This window comes from Giraffa tippelskirchi, chromosome 6, assembly GCF_054371585.1.
Source record: "Giraffa tippelskirchi isolate mGirTip1 chromosome 6, T2T-mGirTip1v1.2.pri, whole genome shotgun sequence".
Taxonomy (NCBI): Eukaryota; Metazoa; Chordata; class Mammalia; order Artiodactyla; family Giraffidae; genus Giraffa; species Giraffa tippelskirchi.
In genome coordinates, this window is record NC_137280.1 from 165,999,633 (window position 1) to 166,020,988 (window position 21,356).

The 21,356-nt window shown below is 41.9% G+C and overlaps 1 protein-coding gene across 8 annotated transcripts in view; it reads left to right on the plus strand.

Annotated features, from left to right (window-relative positions):
- CAST (calpastatin) overlaps positions 1-21,356 on the plus strand; it is a 251,044-nt gene that overhangs the window by 74,738 nt on the left and 154,950 nt on the right. For 3 of the 8 annotated variants that reach the window (XM_081498794.1, XM_081498793.1, XM_081498796.1), the window contains one exon: positions 14,128-14,238. The exons of the other annotated variants lie outside the window; for them this stretch is intronic. In XM_081498794.1, coding sequence (XP_081354920.1) covers positions 14,224-14,238 — 15 coding nt within the window. In that variant the 5' untranslated portion in view covers positions 14,128-14,223. The remainder of the gene's footprint in view (positions 1-14,127; positions 14,239-21,356) is intronic. 8 annotated transcript variants of the gene reach the window in all.

The following is a 21,356-nucleotide window of genomic DNA, read 5'->3' on the forward strand; positions in this document are numbered from 1 at the left end:
CAGCCCAGTTAAGGTTGTCACTTGAGCTGCGTTAGAAGAGATGAACTTGAAAAGGACTGACAGCTTTTCGATATCGGGTCTTCCTATCCTTGAACCTGGTTTCCTCGCTCATGTTATTTTAGGTCTTTTCTTTAATGTCTTTCAAGGAAACTTTGTACTTTCTTTTCTTTTTTACAATTGAACATCTTTTGTTAGTTTTAATGTAGGCACTGTCTGTTTTTCTTATGTTACACTTTTGGGCTTCCCTGGTGGCTCAACTGGTAAAAAACCCACCTGCAATGCCGGGGACCTGGGTTCAATCCCTGGGTTGGGAGGATCCCCTGGAGAAAGGAAAGGCTACCCACTCCAATATTCTGGCCTGGAGAATTCCATGGACGAATCCATGGGGTCGCAAAGAGTTGGACACGACTGAGCGACTTTCACTTCACTCACACTTAAAATTTTCACAATGCTATGAGTTAGATATTTTCTTGTCTATTTGATAACTAAGGAAAGCAAGGTTCAAAAACATTAAATAGCTCATCACATGTCATTGGTGGCAAGTGACAGGGATGGATGCAAAGTAAGTGCTGTCTGACTCCCCCAATCCAGGGCTCTTCGCCTCCAGTCCATACTCTGTCTTGTGATGAGTTTCTCCAGTGACAGCCTTTTTAGATTAAAGGACTTTGTGTTTAAAAGTGCAAAGTAATAATAATAATAATAAGCATCTATCTCTCTGGGGAAAACATCAAGAATAGTACTTCTCAAACTTTAATGTTTATATAAATGACCTGGAGATCCTCTTAAGTGTTCCTCTTGATCTAGTAAGTCTACAGTCTGAGATTCTTCTTTTCCAAGGAGCTCTTTTATGTAGGTATAACAGAAATGTTATACCTGTTTTCATAATTACCAGTTTTTTGTTAGCTTTAATGCTGGGCTCCTTAACATCTTTTATTATCCCTGCTCGTGTTATCTACGTTTTCTGTTTAAATCCTCATTAATGCTGTGAGTTAGACATTTATAACTAAGGAAACTGAGGTTGTTGATATTTCTCCCGGCAATCTTGATTCCAGCTTGTGTTTCTTCCAGCCCAGCGTTTCTCATGATGTACTCTGCATATAAGTTAAATAAGCGGGGTGACAATATACAGCCTTGACGTACTCCTTTTCCTATTTGGAACCAGTCTGTTGTTCCATGTCCAGTTCTAACTGTTGCTTCCTGACCTGCATACAGGTTTCTCAAGAGGCAGGTCAGGTGGTCTGGTATTCCCATCTCTTTCAGAATTTTCCACAGTTTATTGTGATCCACACGGTCAAAGGCTTTGGCATAGTCAATAAAGCAGAAATAGATGTTTTTCTGGAACTCTCTTGCTTTTTTGATGATCCAGTGGATATTGGCAATTTGATCTCTGGTTCCTCTGCCTTTTCTAAAACCAGCTTGAACATCTGGAAGTTCACGGTTCATGTATTGCTGAAGCCTGGCTTGGAGAATTTTGAGCATTACTTTACTAGCATGTGAGATGAGTGCAGCAGAAAGTGAAGAAGAACTAAAGAGCCTCTTGATGAAAGTGAAAGAGCAGAGTGAAAAAGTTGGCTTAAAGCTCAACGTTCAGAAAACTAAGATCATGGCATCTTGTCCCATCACTTCATGGGAAATAGATGGGGAAACAGTGGAAACAGTGTCAGACTTTATTTTGGGGGGCTCCAAAATCACTGCTGATGGTGATTGCAGCCATGAAATTAAAAGACGCTTGCTCCTTGGAAAGAAAGTTATGGCCAACCTAGATAGCATATTTAAAAGCAGAGACATTACCTTGCCAACAAAAGTCCATCTAGTCAAGGCTATGGTGTATCCAGTGGTCATATATGGATGTGAGAGTTGGACGGTGAAGAAAGCTGAGCGCCGCAAAATTGATGCTTTTGAACTGTGGTGTTGGAGAAGACTCTTGAGAGTCCCTTGGACTGCAAGGAGATCCAATCAATCCATCCTAAATGAGATCAATCCTGGGTGTTCATTGGAAGGACTGACATTGAAGCTGAAACTCCAATACTTTGGCCACCTCATGCGAAGGGTTGACTCATTGGAAAAGACCCTAATGCTGGGTAGGATTGGGGGCAGGAGGAGAAGGGGATGACAGAGGATGAGATGGTTGGATGGCATCACCGACTCGATGGACATGGGTTTGGGTAGACTCTGGGAGTTGGTGATGGACAGAGAGGCCTGGCGTGCTTCATTTCATGGGGTCTCAAAGAGTCGGACACGACTGAGCGACTGAACTGAACTGAACTGAACTGAACTAAGAAACTAAGCTTGAAAAGATTGTTACTTGCCAGTTGTCATAGGTAGTAAGTAAATGACCAGGTAATGCCCATACTGCTGGTCCAACGAGCTCACTTTGAGAACCACGGCTCTATAGTTTTCCTCTGGAAAGTGACCTTTTAATTAACGATTAAAGGGAAGAACTCCACCAGATGGCAGCAGAAGCTCGTTATATTACCTGGACTGTTGGACTATAAAGAAAGCTGAGCGCCGTAGAGTTTGATGCTTTTGAAATGTGGTGTTGGAGAAGACTGTTGAAAATCCCTTGGACTGCAAGGAGATCCAGCCAGTCTATCCTAAGGGAGATTAGTTCTAAATATTCATTGGAAGGACTGATGCTGAAGCTGAAACTCCAATACTTTGGCCACCTGATGCAGAGAATTGACTCACTTGAAAAGACCCTGATGCTGGGAAAGATTAAGGCAGGAGAAGGGGATGACAGAGGATGAGATGGTTGGATGGCATCACCGACTTGAATGACATGAGTGAGTAAACTCCAGGAGTTGGTGATGGACAGGGGGGCCTGGCGTGCTGTGGTCCATGGGGTTGCAAAGAGTCAGACACGACTGAGCAACTGAACTGACTTACTGGACCGACTCTCCACTTCCCTGCTGATTGTTCCTGGAAGATGTCTGACTTAGATTACTTCAAGGAGAGGCATCCTGTTCTCTTCCGCTGCGTTTCTGTGATCCCTTCCCTCCCACAGCGCTCCACTGTGGACGACGGGTTTTCAGCAGGAACATCCAGCTAGGACAGGGAGTCGTGCCCATAGCTCCTCTCAGAAAGCTTATTTCAAGAGGCTTGTAAATGAGAGTGAAAAATTGTTTCCTACCCTTTACTTTTCCATCATAGTAAGGTCAATTTAGGGACTTAACCAAGAATGGGAGGCATGATTTGAAATGTTTGGCAGGATATGAGAGGAGGAAATGATTCATTCATTACTGGGGCGGGGTGGGGAAGGGGACTGTTCAGGCAGATAAACCTGCAGCAGAGTCCAGAGACTCAGGGAGAATTCAGGACCAGAAGCTTCAGGCAGGAGCCCAGACCCAGCTTTGCCGAGGGTCCTCAGACGGTCCCTTTTACTCAGTTCTTCTTCTTTCGTGTTTTTTTGTTGTTGTTCTTCTGAACCTGACTTCCCTGGTGGCTCAGACAGTAAAGTGGCTGCCTGCAATGAGACCCGGGTTCAATCCCTGGGTCAGAAAGACCCCTGGAGAAGGAAATGGCAACCCACTCCAGTATTCTTGCCTGGAGGATCCCATGGATGGAGGAACCTGGTAGGCTACAGTCTGTGGGGGTTGCAAAGAGTCAGACGTGACTGAGCGACTTCACTTTCACTTTCTGAACCTGAAGAAGATTAATTATGGAAAGGAATTCTCATGTTCCCATCCTGAGCTTGGTAAGGTGAAAACAGAAGAATGCAGACTCCTGGCTTTGACTCGCAAGCCTGAGCCTGGGCCCTGGGGAGGCCCCAGTGTACCCTGAGAAGGCTCAAGCATGGGGAGGTGTTGGTTGGTCCCCAGGGAAGGCCCTCCTCCTCATGGTCCTCATTCCGCAGTAACCATCTCTCCCACTGGTATAGGCAGCAGGCCTCTCTCCAAGCACTCTGCCCACATCTCTCAGATGGCTTCATCAGGGGGCACATGCGCTCATGGAGAATGAGGCAAACCTCGAAGGGTTGTTTGAGGCTCTGCTTGGCTGAGACTAGCACTGAAGGAGAATATAACCTCGTCTGCTGCTCCGGAAACCGGGCAGGCCAGGGAGCCCAAGAGGGCTGGCCAGGGGATCATGGCGATGAGGCTCTCCCTGGCCCTCTTTGTTAAGAACCACCACTTCAAGCCTTTGCTGGGAATGAGGGCTCAGGGGACAGGTTTCATGTCAGTGAGGCCCAGAAAGTTGATGTTCAGAGAGGTTAGGGCCACTGCTCCAAATCCTATGGCTGCAAAGTGTAGACTGAGCTGTGAACGCAGGACTCCAATGTGTGAGCTCTCAGATGCTGGGCTATAGCACCCCATAGTTGTTTTATTGAATTCATTTATTTTGCAAAACACACACACACACACACAACACCAGATGAGAAACCAATCATCTAGAGACAGGTGAGTGGCAACAAGACTTAGAAGATCTTGGACAGTCAGCTCTGAGTCCCACGGCTTTCCTCTGGGTCTGAGGATTCTGCCTCTGTCCCCATGAGGCGTGGTGCCCTGGTGGCTGGAGCTTTCAGCCACATTTCCCTGCTGTGGCTTTGACCACACCTTCCTTAGGGCTCTCCGCCTTCTTCCTTTGATATATATCAAGGCCATAGCCTGAATCATAGGTTAATACACTGGGATTAGTTGCTACTGTGAATCATTTCAGAGAACAAAGGCATCTTTTGTAAAAAATAAAAATAAATAAAAAATTCTTCTCAGTTAATTCTTGTAATCTCACCAGTTTTGGTCACAGATTCTCCTGAGAATGCAGTGAAAAGCTACAGACCTCCTACCCTATAACACACACACACACAACTTCAGGAAGGTTCATGTACCCTCCGAATTCTATCCTGAAACCTCAAGCTGGGAACCCGTGCCTTAGATGGCCATTATTTGGTGTATTTAAATTGAGGCACACTCACAAAATGCCATTGGCACCCTTTAGTAAGGGATAAGATAGAATAGGAAGGGATAGAATTTGGAGGTTATTTTGAATTCATACCTTTTACACCTTTAGGTGGGCATAAATAATAGTTCTCTAAAAAGCTCTAGAAAAAGCATTTTCATAGGAAAATGTTAAAGGTAATTTAATTGTTTGAAGTGGTTGCATCTGGTGGAAAATAAGGGAGCAGGATTTGGAGGACACTTCATAGTGGGGCAAGGACCCGGGCTCTGCCCCACAGAGTGCATGGACCTCCTCCCTGGACAGGATAGGGCTCTCCTTTGCTGTTAGCTACTGGGTGGAGTTGGGGGATCCTAGCTTGGGCTGGGGGGACAGACCAGGGGAGACTTTAGTTCCATCACACAGTACTGCTAGGGCTACTCCAGAGTCCACCTCTTGAGAGGGGAGCAGACTCCCAAGTCCAAGCTAAAGTTGAGCATCTTAGGAGACTAGAGCCAGCTCTTGAGGAGCTCTGTCTGGGCTCTGTGCTCCTTGAAGTTTAAAGATGGTGTAACAGAGCTTTGCCATGACTCTACTAGAGTGGCAAACCACCTTGGTTTGCCTGATGCTCTCCTGAAAGTCTTGCATCTCAGGAAACCCCAGTCTCGGGCAAACGGAGATAGTTGATTATCCAACTTGAGCCCTGGATAGTGACCTTCAGCAAGATCTTTAATCTCCCTGAGCATCAGCTTGCATGTCTGTAAACTAAGGCTATCAACCCTGTGTTTCAGAGTTTATGAAGATTAGATTGGTGATAACGCATGTATAGGGCTTCCCAGGTGGCTCAGAGGTAAAGAATACACCTACCAATGTAGGAAACGCAGGTTTGATTCCTGGGTGGGGAAGATGCCCTGGAGGAGGATGTGGCAACCCACTCCAGTATTCTTGCCTGGAGAATCCCATGGAAGGAGGAGCCTGACAGGCTACAGTTCATAGGGTCACAAAGAGTTAGATCTGGCTGAGCACACATGCACAAATGCGTGTACAGGTCTTTATTAATTTACAGTGGGGTTCCTCCTCACTCCAGTATTCTGGCCTGGAGAATTCCATGGACCGTATAGTCCAGGGGGTTGCAAAGAGTCAGACACGACTGAGTGACTTTCACTTTTTATCCCAGTAAATCCATCATAAGTTGAAAGTATCGTAAGTAGAAAATGCATTTAATACCCCTAACCTACTTAACAGTATCTTAGCCAAAGACCCTGATGCTGGGAAGGATTGAAGGTGGGAGGAGAAGGGGCCGACAGAGGATGAGATGGTTGGATGGCATCACCGACTCAGTGGACATGAGTTTGAGTAAACTCCAGGAGTCGGTGATGGACAGGGAGGCCTGGCGTGCTGCAATCCATGGGGTCACAAAGAGTTGGGTACTGAGCAACTGAACTGAACAATTGAACTGAACCTACCTTAAATATGTTCAGAATGATTCCACTAGCATATAGCTGGGCAAAGTATCTAACACAAAGCCTATTTTATAACAACATGTTGGATAGCTCATGTAATTTATTGATGGCTGTACTGAAGGTGAGAAATGGGATGGCTGTGAGTCTATCAGTTGTTTACTCTTGTGATGGCGTGATTGATTGAGAGCTGTGGCTCTGTTGCCACTGTCTAACATCTCTAGAGTGTATGTAACCCATATTGCTAACCTAGGAAAAGATCAGAATTCAAAATCTGAAGTATGGTTTCTACTGAATGCGCATCATTTCCTCACCACCATAGAGTCAAAAAATTATAAGTCAACCACTGTAAGTCAGGGATGGCCTCTGTAGTACCTCCAGGATTTAGCAGGCAATCAGTAAGCAGTAGGTGTTGTTGTTGCCAGGAAGACCAGACTTTTGGGTGCAGAGGATGAGATGGTTGGATGGCATCACTGACTCAACGGACATGAGTTTGAGCAAGCTCCGGGAGTTGGTGATGGACAGGGAGGCCTGGCGTGCTGCAGTCCATGGGGTCACAAAGTGTCAGATACTACTGAGTGACTAAACTGAACTGAGGGCTACTAGAATGCCTACAGTTCCCTCCTCCAAGTCTCCCAGGGCCTCTCGGGCAGGTAGTGAAGCTTAGCATCCACCTGGAGTCAGGAGGACAAGCCCAAGATTAAAATGTGGTAGCAGCTAAGTCAACCTTTAACTCCCTTTCTTAACTCTTTTCTCTTCCTTCTTAGAACTCTTGAAATTTGCCACAGGAACCTCAGATTCTCTGCCTTTCCCTTCAAAAATCTGCCCTCAGGAAAGGAGTAGCTAGCAGACATCTGTACTTCAAGTGATTTAAAAGAAACTCCTAAAAGGGTTGGCATTTTTAATGTCTTATAACATACAAGGCCTTGTCTCCCTGTAAAGGAAACTCCAAGGCTTCCCTGATGGCTCAACAGGTAAAGAATCCACCTGCAGTGCAGGAGACACAGGTTCAATCCCTGGGTCAGGAAGATCCCCTGGAGAGGGAAATGGCAACCCACTCCAGTATTCTTGCCTGGAGAATCCAGTGGACAGAGGAGCCCAGCAGGCTACAGTCTGTGGGGTCACAGAGTCACACACACGCAAAAGAAATTCCTACACTGAAAAATATGACTCTCTGATGGCTATATCAGTTCCATGAAGTTCAGCTGCTCTTACAAGCAAGCAGTTAAGATTGCAGCAGTTAAGCAAGGTGGAGATTCATTTCCGCTCCTTCCTGAAAGGCCAGGTTTGGCAGTTTTACAGCTGTCATAGACCAAAGGATTGTCAGTCTTTCTATCCCTCCTACTCAGAGCTGGCTTTCATCCTAAAGGTCACTTCCTAGTCCCCATAGCTGCTGGAGCTCCATTGTTACAGGGCATTTAAGGCATAAGAAAGAGGAAAGGTCAAGGGCTCAAAGTCAGACTGCTGAGTCAGTCCCCTTTGAGCAGCCTTCCCAGAAGTCCAGGCGACACTTATGTTCACATCTCATTGGCCGGAGCTTAATTACACGATTACCACCAGTTGCAAAAGATATTGGGAAATAGACTTCTTTCTGGGTAGATTTCAGCCTTACCTGAAATCAGGGCTCACATACTAAGGAAGAAAGGGAAGCGTGCACCTAGAAAATGTGCCAAACAGGAAACCTACTCTTAGTGAAAGCTTTGGTCATTTTCCCTGGGGGCTGGTTGACTAGAATCACTGTAGCTTCGGGTCTCTCTGTCCCCTTGTTCTGGTGACCAGCCCAAATTTAATCACCCTACAATGATCAATAAAAGAAAGCATGAAGGGAATTAAGCTATTGCAAGAGTTTGCTTCAGTCACTAATCATTGGGTCAGATTTCCAAAGGATGTTTGGTCTCGGGACTTAAAAAACCTACAGTATAGACTTTTCATTTATCTGGGGGTTTAAGAATTATTGTGTTCTCTTAGACTCTATATATAGCTTCCTGATTGCTCCTCATCTCTGTAATGAAATTAAATTCTGAAAGCAGCCAGGAACTCTTAAGAACAGAGGCTATTTCTTCTCTAACATTTATTGATCATGACTCACATAGGAAATATAAAATGACCAATGAGCCTTCAGCTCATGACTTAGAATTGGTAATATAGTGGTGGCTGATTGCTGTGGAGAAATAAATCTTATGAGACAATTTCTAGCTTGTCCAAGAAGAAGTAAATCATTTCAGCTCAGTTGCTAAGTGCAATCTGGAGCTAACATTACCAAAGACGTCAGCTGGGTACAATGCACATAGTATTGGGCCTGATACTAAAGAAATTCTTCTGATTCTTTTTCTGCGGGCACATGGTTCTCTTTAACATTAAGGTTTAATCTCAGAAGTAAAGGCAATGAACTAAATAAACCTTTGAGCTAAAAATAGTCATAAGTAAGTGCTAGAGTTGGCTTCACAAATATCATGGCTCTGACCCAGGATGGAAGCATCACTAGATATGTGAGTTTGATTGACTGGAAAGACAGTTTAGGAATCATTAAGTGCTCTATTTAAAGAAAGCATTGAGAACAAACTAAACCAGGAGGTATCTTCATTTTAGACTGAAAAGCAAGGCCTTTTTCTCAAGGAAGAAAAAGCAAAAGTTGCATTGTGCAGGCAGTTGCCATTTGCTGACTCATCTTTTGTGGAACCCTCTAGAAGGAGATGATATACTGCAGGGAGTAGCACTAGCAGCCACAGTACATTAGCCCTGATGGAGAAGGAGCATTTAGTGCCGTTTCCTGAATTCAAAGCAGTCATTGTCCAATTGTGTCTCTTTGTGAAATGCCTCATTACGCAAGAAATATAAATTGGTTTTCCTCCACAAATAGATTGTATTTCTGGTATTTCACAAATGGCATCATATGCAGTGCACCTCAGTAATTTTTATAACCTGATGCTCTTAACTGTCCTCTTCTGTGCTTCTGTCTAGCTGACAGGTCACAGAATCTAAAACATGGTAATAGCAGTTGTTTTCAGCAATTCCATGGCAGCCAGTAAAGAGAACATTAAAGCTGACTGACATGGCTAAATTCATAGTGTAGTAAAATACAGGGAGTTGAGCATGGAGCCCTTGGGTTAATTCTTTCCAAAGTCAGTAATGGTAATAATAGCAGCTAAGTGAGGCACCCATTCTACAAATAGCTTTGCATTCATAGTCTCATTTAATCCTCCCAGCAATGCCCCAAGGAGTATTTATGTCCCCATTTTTCAGACTAGGAAAGAAAGTCTCAAGGTCTTATTGAGGTAAAGTGGCATTGCTGTTATTTAAATCTGGACCTGTCTCAATCCGAATCCATGCTACTTTCTCCTACATTTGATTGCCTCATGAAAGTTCAGATTCCTTTCTCCTCTCATATTATTTTAACATAACTTTTTGGAAGAAAAGAAGAGAGATGTTAGAGGTGTTTTTTTTTTTCCAGAACACAATAATTTTGTTAATTTTTTCAGAGGAATTTAAGCAACATTATTTTAGCCAGATCTAAGTTGCTCCTGAGCATTCTGTACATTTTCTAGATTATTATTGGACCTTTTATCCATGTGCTATACTAGGGCTCGCCACAAATATTTATAGGTGTAATGAGGAAATAACCACTGCTGTTTCAAGGGGAAGTGTTCTGATAGCAACCTTGCTCTCTGCGTGTTTTCTCGGCACACCTTTCTGTGGGAAAAAGGCAACTACTCTTAGTCAGACCGCAGAGCCTTTCTTCTCACTGACTAAGTATCTGTCAATGAACAAGTTTCGAACGGTCTGGGAAAATAGTTTAGTGAGATTCCAATCTTGTCAATACACAGGTCCAGTTTGTCTTATACACATGTAATCTGGAAAGAATTATCCTAAGAAGTATAACAATAGTTACCATTGGCTAGTAGGATTCCAGCTGTTTTTTTCTTTTTGGTGTTGTCCAAATTTCCTAAAATAAATGGGTATCACTAATATAATGTATCCCAAAGTGATATTTTTAATGGACATGAAAATTCCCAAAGCATAGAATCAGTGGCTGGAGGCACAGATATGTAGAATGAAGCCTGTCAGTATTACATCGTCTCTTGTTTATGAATGTGATCACCAATAATAAAGATCTTTGGTATCTTTGCCACTTTTAATAGGCTGAAAAAATAAACTGATCTCAAGAAAAAAAAAAAAGGCAAAGTGAAAGTTTTCTGTAGTTAATCACTATGAGCCAGTATCATTTAGTGAGCAAATATTCTCATCCCTTCATATGCCTTTGTGTTTGTATTCCCTTTGTACAAGGATTGCTTCTAGAGATAAGAAATCATGGTATCATTTTGGTTATCTATTTCCATGGCAATACCTGGATTCAGGGAAGAGCTCTTGGTGCCTTTGCTACTTATCGTGTGCAATTTTCGTGGATACAGGGTCTTTCTAAGTTAGTGAGGTTAATTTCCTGTGAGACTGTCTTATTTGTTGTAAATATTTGAAGCAGAAATGAGATACAATTTTGACTTTCAGAACTTATGCTTATGTCAGCAATTCTGTGAAGAGCAACAAAGAGCACTAACTAGCACTGTGAAAAATAACTCTTTTTTCATGAAAGTTCTCTCTTGAAAAGATTTCAAAACGAAATTCTTTTTAGGATTACTACTTAGAGTGTGACAATGATGGTGTTTGCAGGTTTCTAGTTAAGTTTCTATATTTCTCTCTCTCTCATACATACATATACACTTTATAAAGTAGAATATGAATTCTCCTTTAATCTCTTCTGAAATAGGATAGACCAAAATTTTGTCCAAAATTCTCTCCTTATAGTGTTTTCCTGGTAAATGCTTGAAACTAGCAACAAAATTGTACAGAGGGTTAGGAGGAAGAATTCTGGTCTTATTTTACCACAGCCTCTGTGATCTTGGGCGGTTTTCTTCATCTATCTGTACTTCCAACTCCTCATCAGTAAAATCATCTAAGCTAATGAAAGTAAGGAAAATCAGTTTGAAAGAAGAGTGTTAAATAGAAAATAGAAAAGTAAGATTGCCTCTATCCCCACTCCAACACAACTTCTGTTCCCTTTTCCTCCATACGTGTAGGGTTCATAGAAGGAAAGAAAGAATGAAAAAGGTTACCTCATTGCTGACCAAGTACACATATGATCCCCCAAACAATTTTCAGGTTACTGTTCACTTCAGGTTCAAGCAATGTATTTACAGCCCCCACACATCCATACAATTTGGGTGATATAAGCTGGTTTATCTAATGGCCCATTAAATTTATACCCACCAAATTACATTACTTTGCCAACAAAGGTCCATCTAGTCGAGGCTATGGTTTTTCCAGTAGTCAGGTATGGATGTGAGAGTTGGACTGTAAAGAAAGCTGAGTGCTGAAGAATTGATGCTTTTGAACTATGGTGTTGGAAAAGACTCTTGAGAGTCCCTTGGGCTGAAAGGGGATCCAACCAGTCCATCCTAAAGGAGATCAATCCTGAATATTCATTGGAAGGACTGATGCTGAAGCTGAAACTCCAATACTTTCACCACCTGATGCTAAAAACTGACTCCTCGGAAAAGATCCTGATACTGGGAAAGATTGAAGGCAGGAGGAGAAGGGGATGACAGAGGATGAGATGGTTGGATGGCATCACCGACTCAATGGACATGAGTTTGAGTAAACTCCAGGAGCTGGTGATGGACAGGGAGGCCTGGCATGCTGTAGTTCATGGGGTCTCAAAGAATCGGACACAACTGAGCGACTGAACTGAACTGAACTGAAATTTATCTTGACATTCAGGGATGTAGGTCTAGTTTCAGAATAAACAACAACTCCCTCTCTTCTTTTTTTTAATTCTCCCTAGTATTTTTTAAGAGGAAGGGGAATTTGTTCAAGGATACCAGGGAGTTCATAGGCTTTCCAAGAGGTCCAGACTCTGAAGAGCAGTGTCTCTCTCTCTCTCTCTGGGGTCTACAGAGTCGAGGGAAATATCAAGCACGAGTGGCATTCTGCTGGCTCAGCCAGCTGGACCCTGGCTGTAATCTGGGAAATCTGGGAAAGACACAGAATGACCCAGCCTGAGGGAGGTCACTCTAATCTGCAGGTGAGTCAAGAACAGGCACCTGAGCCAATGGAACTTCACCTGCCCCTTGGCCTCCAGTAAAACTCAGCGGCCTCAGGGCAATCTGTTGCAATCTCTCACCTAGGGCTTTCTGGTGTTACTAAAATATCCCCGAGCTTTCCCAGCTGGTGAGCATCAGCCAAACCCAGCATTCCAGCCCAGGGTCTGTGCTCTGACGCCCGAAGTGTGGTTTGTGAACGAGCCGTGTCTACGTCACCAGGGCTCGTTACCTCACCTTCTGGCCCAGGTTTCATGACAGGTAAGAGGAGAGTAATACCCCCTTCGCCTACTTTAGAGGCTGGTTGTGAAAGTCTTGGACGAAATTTTTTACTGCTCTGCAGAAGAGTGAGAATATTCAGGGTGGTATCGTGAATCTGCCAAGAAGTCCATTTTAGGCTGCTTCAAGGACTCTATATGAATGACGTCCTTGCTCCTTTGCTGTGATCAGGAGCTTCTTTCATGAGTGATGGTGATTGTATAGAGTAACTTTTTTTCTCTCTTAAATATTTTTTTGACAAAATGCAAAGTTGGGAATTCTGTTGATACTTTTCTTTTTGTAATTTTACTTAGTCTATGAAACCAAAGTCTGCAATCCACCATGTGAAAATGTTTGGAAAACTATAAACGTGTTAAAAAAAAAAAAAAATGAGGTGTTAGTATTTTCTTATTTAAACAGAAAATACTTCCTGAGAAAACTCCTATTTGAAGGGAAGAAGGTTATGCTTACTGGCAAGAAATGTATATATCTTTACTGTCTCCTGTATTAATTACAATTGTGGGATTGTTGGGAAGGAAGAGAAGGATTCAAGGAGACCATCACTTCCTTGTGCCCCTGAGGTACTACCCAAGGCGTTAGGACCCTCTCCAGGTCCCATTCCTCAGGCACTCTGAGCTTGCTGGTCATAAAGCAAATCCCAAAGGTGAAATTTTGGACTTCCCTGGTGGCTCAGATGGTAAAGAATCTGCCTGCAATGTGGGAGAACTGGGTCCAATCCCTGGGTTGGGCCGATCCCTGGGAGAAGGGAATGACTACCCACTCTGGTATTCTTGCCTGGAGAATTCCATGGACACAGGAGCCCGGCAGGCGACAGTCCATGGGCCGCAAAGAAGGTGAAATTTACCTTTTTGTCATTCTTTCCTTTTCACTTCACTTCACCTTATCCTACAAGGTGAAGAGGAAAGATTTTTTTCCTCCATTGGTTACTCTTAGTGATTCTATTGTAGGAGAATACCTGTTTTAAGTGAAAATAGATGTTACCATTTCTTACACAGACATTGAAAAAGAAGATAAAGGCTTTTAAGCATTGTTGATTTTTAAAGCATCCTTTTAAAGTGACCATTTCAGTGCACAAAAACTTTTCTCCACTGAAAATTATCTATTTATCTTTCACCACACAAAGACCCCATTTGTAATAATATGCACTAAATAGTTTTGGCAATTTTGTTTACAATTGCTCTATAGAAAAGAAAGTTAATAAATAAGTTACTTGAGCAGATCAGAAACTCCCCCGTGGCTATAACGTTTGAAGTTTAAAAGGGTGTCACTCAATAACCTGTGCTCAGAATTTGTTGTTATTGTTGTTGTTAGTCACTAAGTCAAGTCCGACTCTTTCATGGCCCCAGGGACTGTAGCCTACCAGGCTCCTCTGTCCATGAGATTTCCCAGGCAAGAATACTGAAGTAGGCTGCCATTTCCTTCTCCAGGGTACCTTCCCAACCCAGGGATCGAACCCACGTCTCCTGCTTGGCAGGCTGATTCTTCACCACTAAGCCACAAGGGAAGCCCACTGCTTCGAACAGATGCCCTCAAAAATGGTGAGAATCAGTTTTAACCCTCCTATAAATCACATAGCTTAAAAACTGTGCATGTGAACTGAATAAGGTTTCTATTTCTCTGTGATAAGTATGCCCTGACAACATATGGAACGTTAACAATGGAAGGAAATAACAGAAACCAGCCAGTCAACCTCCTCGTTTTAAGAATCTAGGAGACTGCCTGTAGTTGAAAGTATGTCAGTTTTAAAGCCAAGCAGACAGATCTGCCCAGGCTGGGCTCAGCCATTTGACAGCTGTGAGGCCTCAGAACATCATCCATCACTCACACCCCAGCTTTCTTATCTGTGAAGTGAGGATAATAATATCCTGAGATAACCCAAGTCCCGGAAACCTGGGAAGTTAAGAGGCTCTCGCAATTAGTGTAACCTTCAGAGCCCAGATTAGAAAGCCAGGATATGCTGTTTCCCTGAACGATGAGAACATGACCGGTTAACAACGATCTTGTCGCTGAAGGAACAGGTCATGTGATCACACAACTGCTTTTTTCCTGTGTTCTGGCCCTTCTTGGTTTCTAGTGAACTGGGAGTCTGCACCTCTCGTGCTGAAGTCCTTAGAAGAGTTTAGCATCTGTAACAAATGATGCCTTGACTTCACAGGCATAAGAGGCAGGGAACACCTTGACTCCTCATGTTCAGTGACCTATCCGTGAAAGAATTCCTCCTAATTCAATGACACCTAATATGGAAAGTTCGCCTCTGAGAGCCTGGCACTGGGACGTCAGTGAACTTCATTTCCTCCCTGCCTTTCTTTTTTTTTCTCTCTCTCTCTTGAGGATGGTAACACAAAAGGCAGAAAGCTCAAGCAGCTTGGGCTTGCTTATTTCCTGTCTTTCAATCCACTGCTCTGCTGCCTTAGAGAAAGGACCTCCCTACCCTTTTCTGCCCAACCCTGACTTACCCAGGCTGGACTACGTTTCACAGCCCTTATTTGGTGTTGACTTTGGCAGAGGTGAACTTCTTTGCACTCAAGTGCTATAAATTCTGCAAACACAGTGTTAAGCGACAGCCATGCCTTAGACCAGCAAAGCCCGGGATGTTGTGGAGGAGGCTCGACAAGATCAATCTCAGAAGAAGGCAGTGCCAGGCTGCTGGGCACCTTAGCCTGGAGGAGCCTGGGTCTCCGGATCACAGCTCTCTGCCTTCGCAGTTAGGCATCCATTCAATTAATCTGTATGGAGCCTGGTCCTGGGCACCTGGGACGTATCACTGACCCAAACAGTTATGTTCCCTGACTTCAGAGCTTGCTACCAGATTAGAGATGAGAACCCAATAAACTAGCAAATCAACATAACTGCCTGTGCAGGATAAAGTTAGCTTTCGTGAATAGTATGAGGAAGGAACACATGGTTCATTTTCTTTCAGATTCAATTATTCCATTGGAGAAGGGGATGGCAACCCACTCCAATATTCTTGCCTGGAGAATCCCCATGGACAGAGGACCCTGGTGGGCTACAGTCCATGGGGTCACAAGGAGTCGGACACGACTGAGCGACTAACACTACTACACTACACTATTCCATACCATTTGTAAAAAAAGACTATCTTTCCTCCCATTTAATGTTCTTGATACTCATAAAAATCAGTTCACCGTAAATGTATGAGTTTATTCCCGTATTTTCAGTTCTCTTCCAGTGGTCTATATTACCAACTCTAAGCCAGTACCACATTCTCTTGATCACTTAGACTTGTAGTTAGTTTTGAAATCAGGAAGGGGATGTCCTCCAACTTTGCTCTTCTTTGTCAAGATCGTTTTGGCTATTCTGCATCCCTTGCAGTGGAAAATTTAATAGGGATTGCATTTAATCTGTAGATTAATTTTCATAGTATTACCATACTAACAATAGTAAGTCTTAACAATCAATTTATTCAGATCCTCTTTAATTTTTTTTAAACAATGTTTTGTAGTTTTCAGTATATATACAGTAGTTCATTTAAGCGTTTTTTTTTTTTCTGATGCTGTTGTAAATGGAGCTTTTTCTTGGTTTTCAGATTGTCTTTTCTTACATAAAACTTTCCCTGACGTTTACTCCCCCAAGTGAGAGCAAATAATTCTCCACTCAATACTCTCTGTCTACTCACCATATATCCATATTATAATACCCACTGTAATATACAAAATGGCCCACATCTGTGAAATGTCAATTTCCCTTACCTGTAGGAAGAGGCTATGTTTTATTCACCCTTTTTTGTTCTGAATACTTTCAGTTCAGTTCAGTTCAGTCACTCAGTCGTGTCTAATTCTTTCCAACCCCATGGACAGCAGCACGTCAGGCCTCCCTGCCCATCACCAATTCCCAGAGTTTACTCAAACTCATATCCATTGAGTCCGTGATGCCATCCAATCATCTCATCTTCTATCTTCCCCTTCTCATCCCACCTTCAATCTTTCCCAGCATCAGGGTCTTTTCAAAGGAGTCAGTTCTTCGCATCAGGTGGCCAAAGTATTGGAGTTTCAGCTTCAGCATCAGTCCTTCCAGTGAATATTCAGGACTGATTTCCTTTAGGATCTGGAGAAGGGAATGCCAAACCACTTCAGTTTTCTTGTCTTGAGAACCCCTGACTACTTACTTAGGGGCAATCATACAATAGCAACCCAGTAAATGTTTATAGAAAATATAAAAGAGGAAATAATTGCCACCACTGAGGCTTTTAAATAAGACTGGGCAGATCAGTTAGGAGTTCAGGGGAGAGGGAGGATTGGGGAAATAGTCTGGAGATGAAGGTGACAGAGGCTGGAGCTGCTCTTCCACTATCCACACAAAGGGGAGCAGCCACATGAGGATAATTCTGCCAGTGTTTGAAGATGATTGATAGGTTATTTATATCAGCGGGATGTCAACCTGGAGAGTTCCTTCCAGGAACTTGCTTAAGTATGGTTATGGGGAGGTGAGTCTGATGTGTGTTAGTATGTGTAGAAATGGGAAAGAAGGAAAGAATGTGAGAAGTGTTGGGAATTCAGAATTCTTGGGATTTAGTAGCTGGTTAAATCTGAAGAAGAGGAGGAAATCAGTAGTTATAACGTTTTGATTATGAGAGGCCAAGAAGATGGACAGAAATCGCCAAGTTTTTGGATGAAGCTAGGGATGAAAGTTTGATGGTCTTGGCAATTTTAGCAAAAGGCTCCCCTTCACTCAGAAACAGTCTCCACTGATCATTCTGGGAGACGGCATCTCAAGTCTTCGCTTTCATAAACTCTATTCCTCTCTGTTAAATCACAGCCAGTGTATATCTTGTCTCTAATTTTCCAACCGTTTAGAGCAACTCATGATTCATCCTGATTCCTCCAGTCTGAAAATGGAAAGGAATTATTTCTTTATTCCCTTCATTTATTTCTGAGTTCAGGCTAGCTTGGTAGTATAAATTTCTTGAGCACACCAAATATTATATTGTGTATACTATGTTTGTGTTGTCTGACTACATAATGAACTTCTCTTCTGTAAGGACACAAAGCAGTGATTTGATATTGGAAGAATGCGCTGATTTTTTTCAGCAGAGTAGGCATGTTCCATTTAGTTCTTTACTGTACTTTTTGAATCAATTTAACCGTTATAGTAGAATCAGAATGAACAAAAGGGGTTCAAGTTTTGGTTCTCTTACTCATTGACCTATACACATTATCTAAGTTTAATGAAAGTCAATTTCTACAGTGTAGGGTTGTTGTAAAGATTATGTGAAATTATGTATTAATATATCAAGTCCCTTATAGAGGGATGCTTACACACATATTTTCAAAATATGTGTATTAGTTCTTCTTCCATTCCTTCTTTCTCCAAATATGGCATGCTTTCCACCCTTAAGCTTCAGAAAAACCAAATTGAGTGGAATGGGCTTTTACCTTGAAATAGGGAACCAGAGAGCTGGGGTTGGAGAGGATAGAAAGAAGCAGTCTCATTTCCTAAACATTAAGGGCCTTTCCATTCTGAATCCTCCTAGTAAAAACATCAGTAGTGCTCCCTCTGAAATGAAATATATTGTACCAAACATAGTTTACATTTTTGACCAATTCCTGGTATATTCTACCAGGACTATAATTTTTTAGTGTTTTTGAGCTTTTACATTCATTAAACCTCAAGGGTAAGACCTATAAAACTATGTGTGATTAAAAACAAACATTTGCATTCTGACTGCTCAGCAATTTAGAGGATTCAGAAGAGCATTGGGCAAGGTGTCTTTACTTAAAAAACTCACTGTCTATTTGGAAGGATAAATATTGTGTAATGATAGCGAATCACAGTAATTTGGCACTAAACGTGGTGATTCAGACTTTAGGTATCATAGAAATTCTGACAAGAGGATTATTTTCAGAGGCTTTATGGCTAGAAGGAGACCTTAAACTCTAAGTAGAATATGACACATTAGGTGGGTGGATTTCCTACGAGAAAGAGTGCCTGAAGAATGGAAAAGCATGAGAGCAGAGTCACTGCACCTGGTAGGAGACTTAAAATATCTTGACCAAAGGGAAGCTTTTGTGATGGGAGTTATGGGGAAGTGATAGGAGCTAGAATCAATTCACACAGACTTTGCTATTTTCTTTCTTTCCAAATCTAAACTACCTGTTTGTTTTGTTTTTGAGGGGGAGAGATGAGAACATCTAGAAGGAACAAATATTGCTAGGTACCCATTGAAAGAAGACTTAGCTACAACCACTCTCTGAGTTGATTGGGGATTGAGGACTATTTACAGGATCAAGAAGACTATTTATAAAATCTCATTTGCTTCTGTCCTAGTGGGTATCAGGAAGAGATGCCCACCTCCAGCTCCACTAGCTACTCCAAGACTGGGCAGCTGCCATTCTATTGCCTCTTTGAAATAGTAAATGATTTTTATTTGTGCTTAGTGAAAAAATTGCTTCTGCTTCAGGCTGAAGATTCTTTAACTTGGCCCATAAGAGATAAACTTGGACGGCTTAATTTCCCCCTACTTTTTACATCAACTCATCCTCCCTCCTGCTTCCTAAGACACCAGTCAATAACTAATATTTAATCTTGGCGATGTCAAACTCTGTCTGGTACAGGTACACAACCACATGTCAGGAGCAGGATTTTGAAAGTCAAAAACATTTAAATGCTTGACTTGCTCTCTCTGTGACTCGAGTTTCCTTATCTGCAAAAGGATTATAATAATAGTACTAACTTAATGTCATTTCTTACCTAAAATCTTAAACTTTCAAGAAATTGAGATTTTTTATTATTTCATCAAAGCCTATGTTAAAACAGTCACCAAAATTGGGAAAAGTAAAGATCATCTCTTGACCAGTGAGGTGTACTTTTGCTTCTCCTGCATTGGCAAGCGAATTCTGTACCACTCTGCCACCTGGGGATCCTCTTCCTGTTCCTCCTCAAATAGACAATTAATATGAGTGGTCTCCTTTGTGTCTTCCATAGATTTTGTTGTTGTTGTTAATTGGCTAAGTCGTGTCCGACCCTTGGCAACTCCATGGAGTGTAGGCCATCAGGCTCCCCTGTCCATGGGATTTCCCAGGCAAGAATGCTGGAGTGGATTGCCATTTCCTTCTCCAGGGAATCCTCCTGACCCAGAAATCAAACCTGTGTCTCCTGCTAGGCAGGCAGATTCTTTCCCACTGAGCCACCTGGGAAGCCCATAGATATTAATACTTTTATATAGTACTAATGCTTTTCTCAGTAGTAAGTATTAGTATAATACCAATTCTTTTTCTTTTTTCTCCCCTTTTAGCCAAAGAGCTGCATCTTTTTTTCATATTGCTCTGAACTTTGCATTTTATACTTTGGAGAACATTCCATAGTAGTATAAGAAGAACTTCCTCATTGTTTTTTATACTTGTATGCTCCATAATTTATTTAACAAATGCCCTATTGATAGAAATTTAGGTTGCCTCCAAAGTATTCTCATTAAATGCAATACTTCTATTAAAAACTCAGAGATCATTTTGCATATGTGCAAATATGTCTACAATATATAATTCTAGAAATTATGTGAGTCAAAAGATGCACTTGGAATTTTGATAGATATTGATAATTAATTGATGCCCTATTTCTCTGTGTTCTTACCAATGCATCATTATTGAAATTTTATACCATTGCCAGTTCTGAAAGGTAGAAAAAATGATAAAGAGGTACAATTTTAATTTTCATTTCACTTATCATGAGTGAATATGAACATCTTTTCATATGTTAAGAGCTGCTCATAATGTTTTTAATAAAATTTCAATTAATGAGACTCAAAATAAAAAATCATGTAAAAACAGGATAGTAGCACAGTTTAATGATGTAAATAAATATCTTTTCTCTCTGAGCATCTTTCCTATTCAGATAACACAGTTTTACAGGAGTCAACAAAGCGTAATCTTTAAGAGAAGCTAAGTAGTTGGCCGATTATGTCTTGTGTCGTCCCAGCATCAGTTGTACTAATGCTAGTGTAACTTTACTACTGTGCTTACTACATGCTGAGTGTGATCCTAAATACTTTACGTTTCTTTTCTCAGTTAATTTTCTTAGCAACCATATTAGATAAGTTCCATTTCACAAATGAGAAAGGAAGGCCCCCAGAGGCCAGGTAGCTTGCCCAAGTCTACTCAGCTAGAACATTCACACAGCTACTCAGAGAGGGTTTCATATAACCCCAAATTTCTGGAATGTGGCTTTCCAGCCCTCCATTGTTCCATTTTAAATAATCCCAATCCAGGAGTAAATAAATTCGGCTTCTTAGGACCCATCTTTCGAGTAACTTCCCCTGGTGAGCTGTTGTAGGATCAGTAACCAAAGGAATTTCAAGACCATAAAGTAACATTAATCACATAAAGACTGGCCCGGCTTTATGAACCTTGAAGAGTTATGATAACGATATCTCCCCAAAAGAACAACTCCAAAATAAATGCAATTAAAGAGCTTATTTTTCTCATCTGAATATAAATTTTTGTTTTTTATTAATAACTAGGTGACATTATTTTTGATAAAGCAATCTTACAAGATAAATAAACTTTACTATTTAAGCAAAATATGATAATGTAGTATTCTGTCCTCATGAGTAAATTTAAAAACTTAAAGGTTTAACTTACGTACAGGGTTCCTAGTGTGAAGAAGCATGTGAATGGGCCTTACAGAAAGATGACCGGCCCTC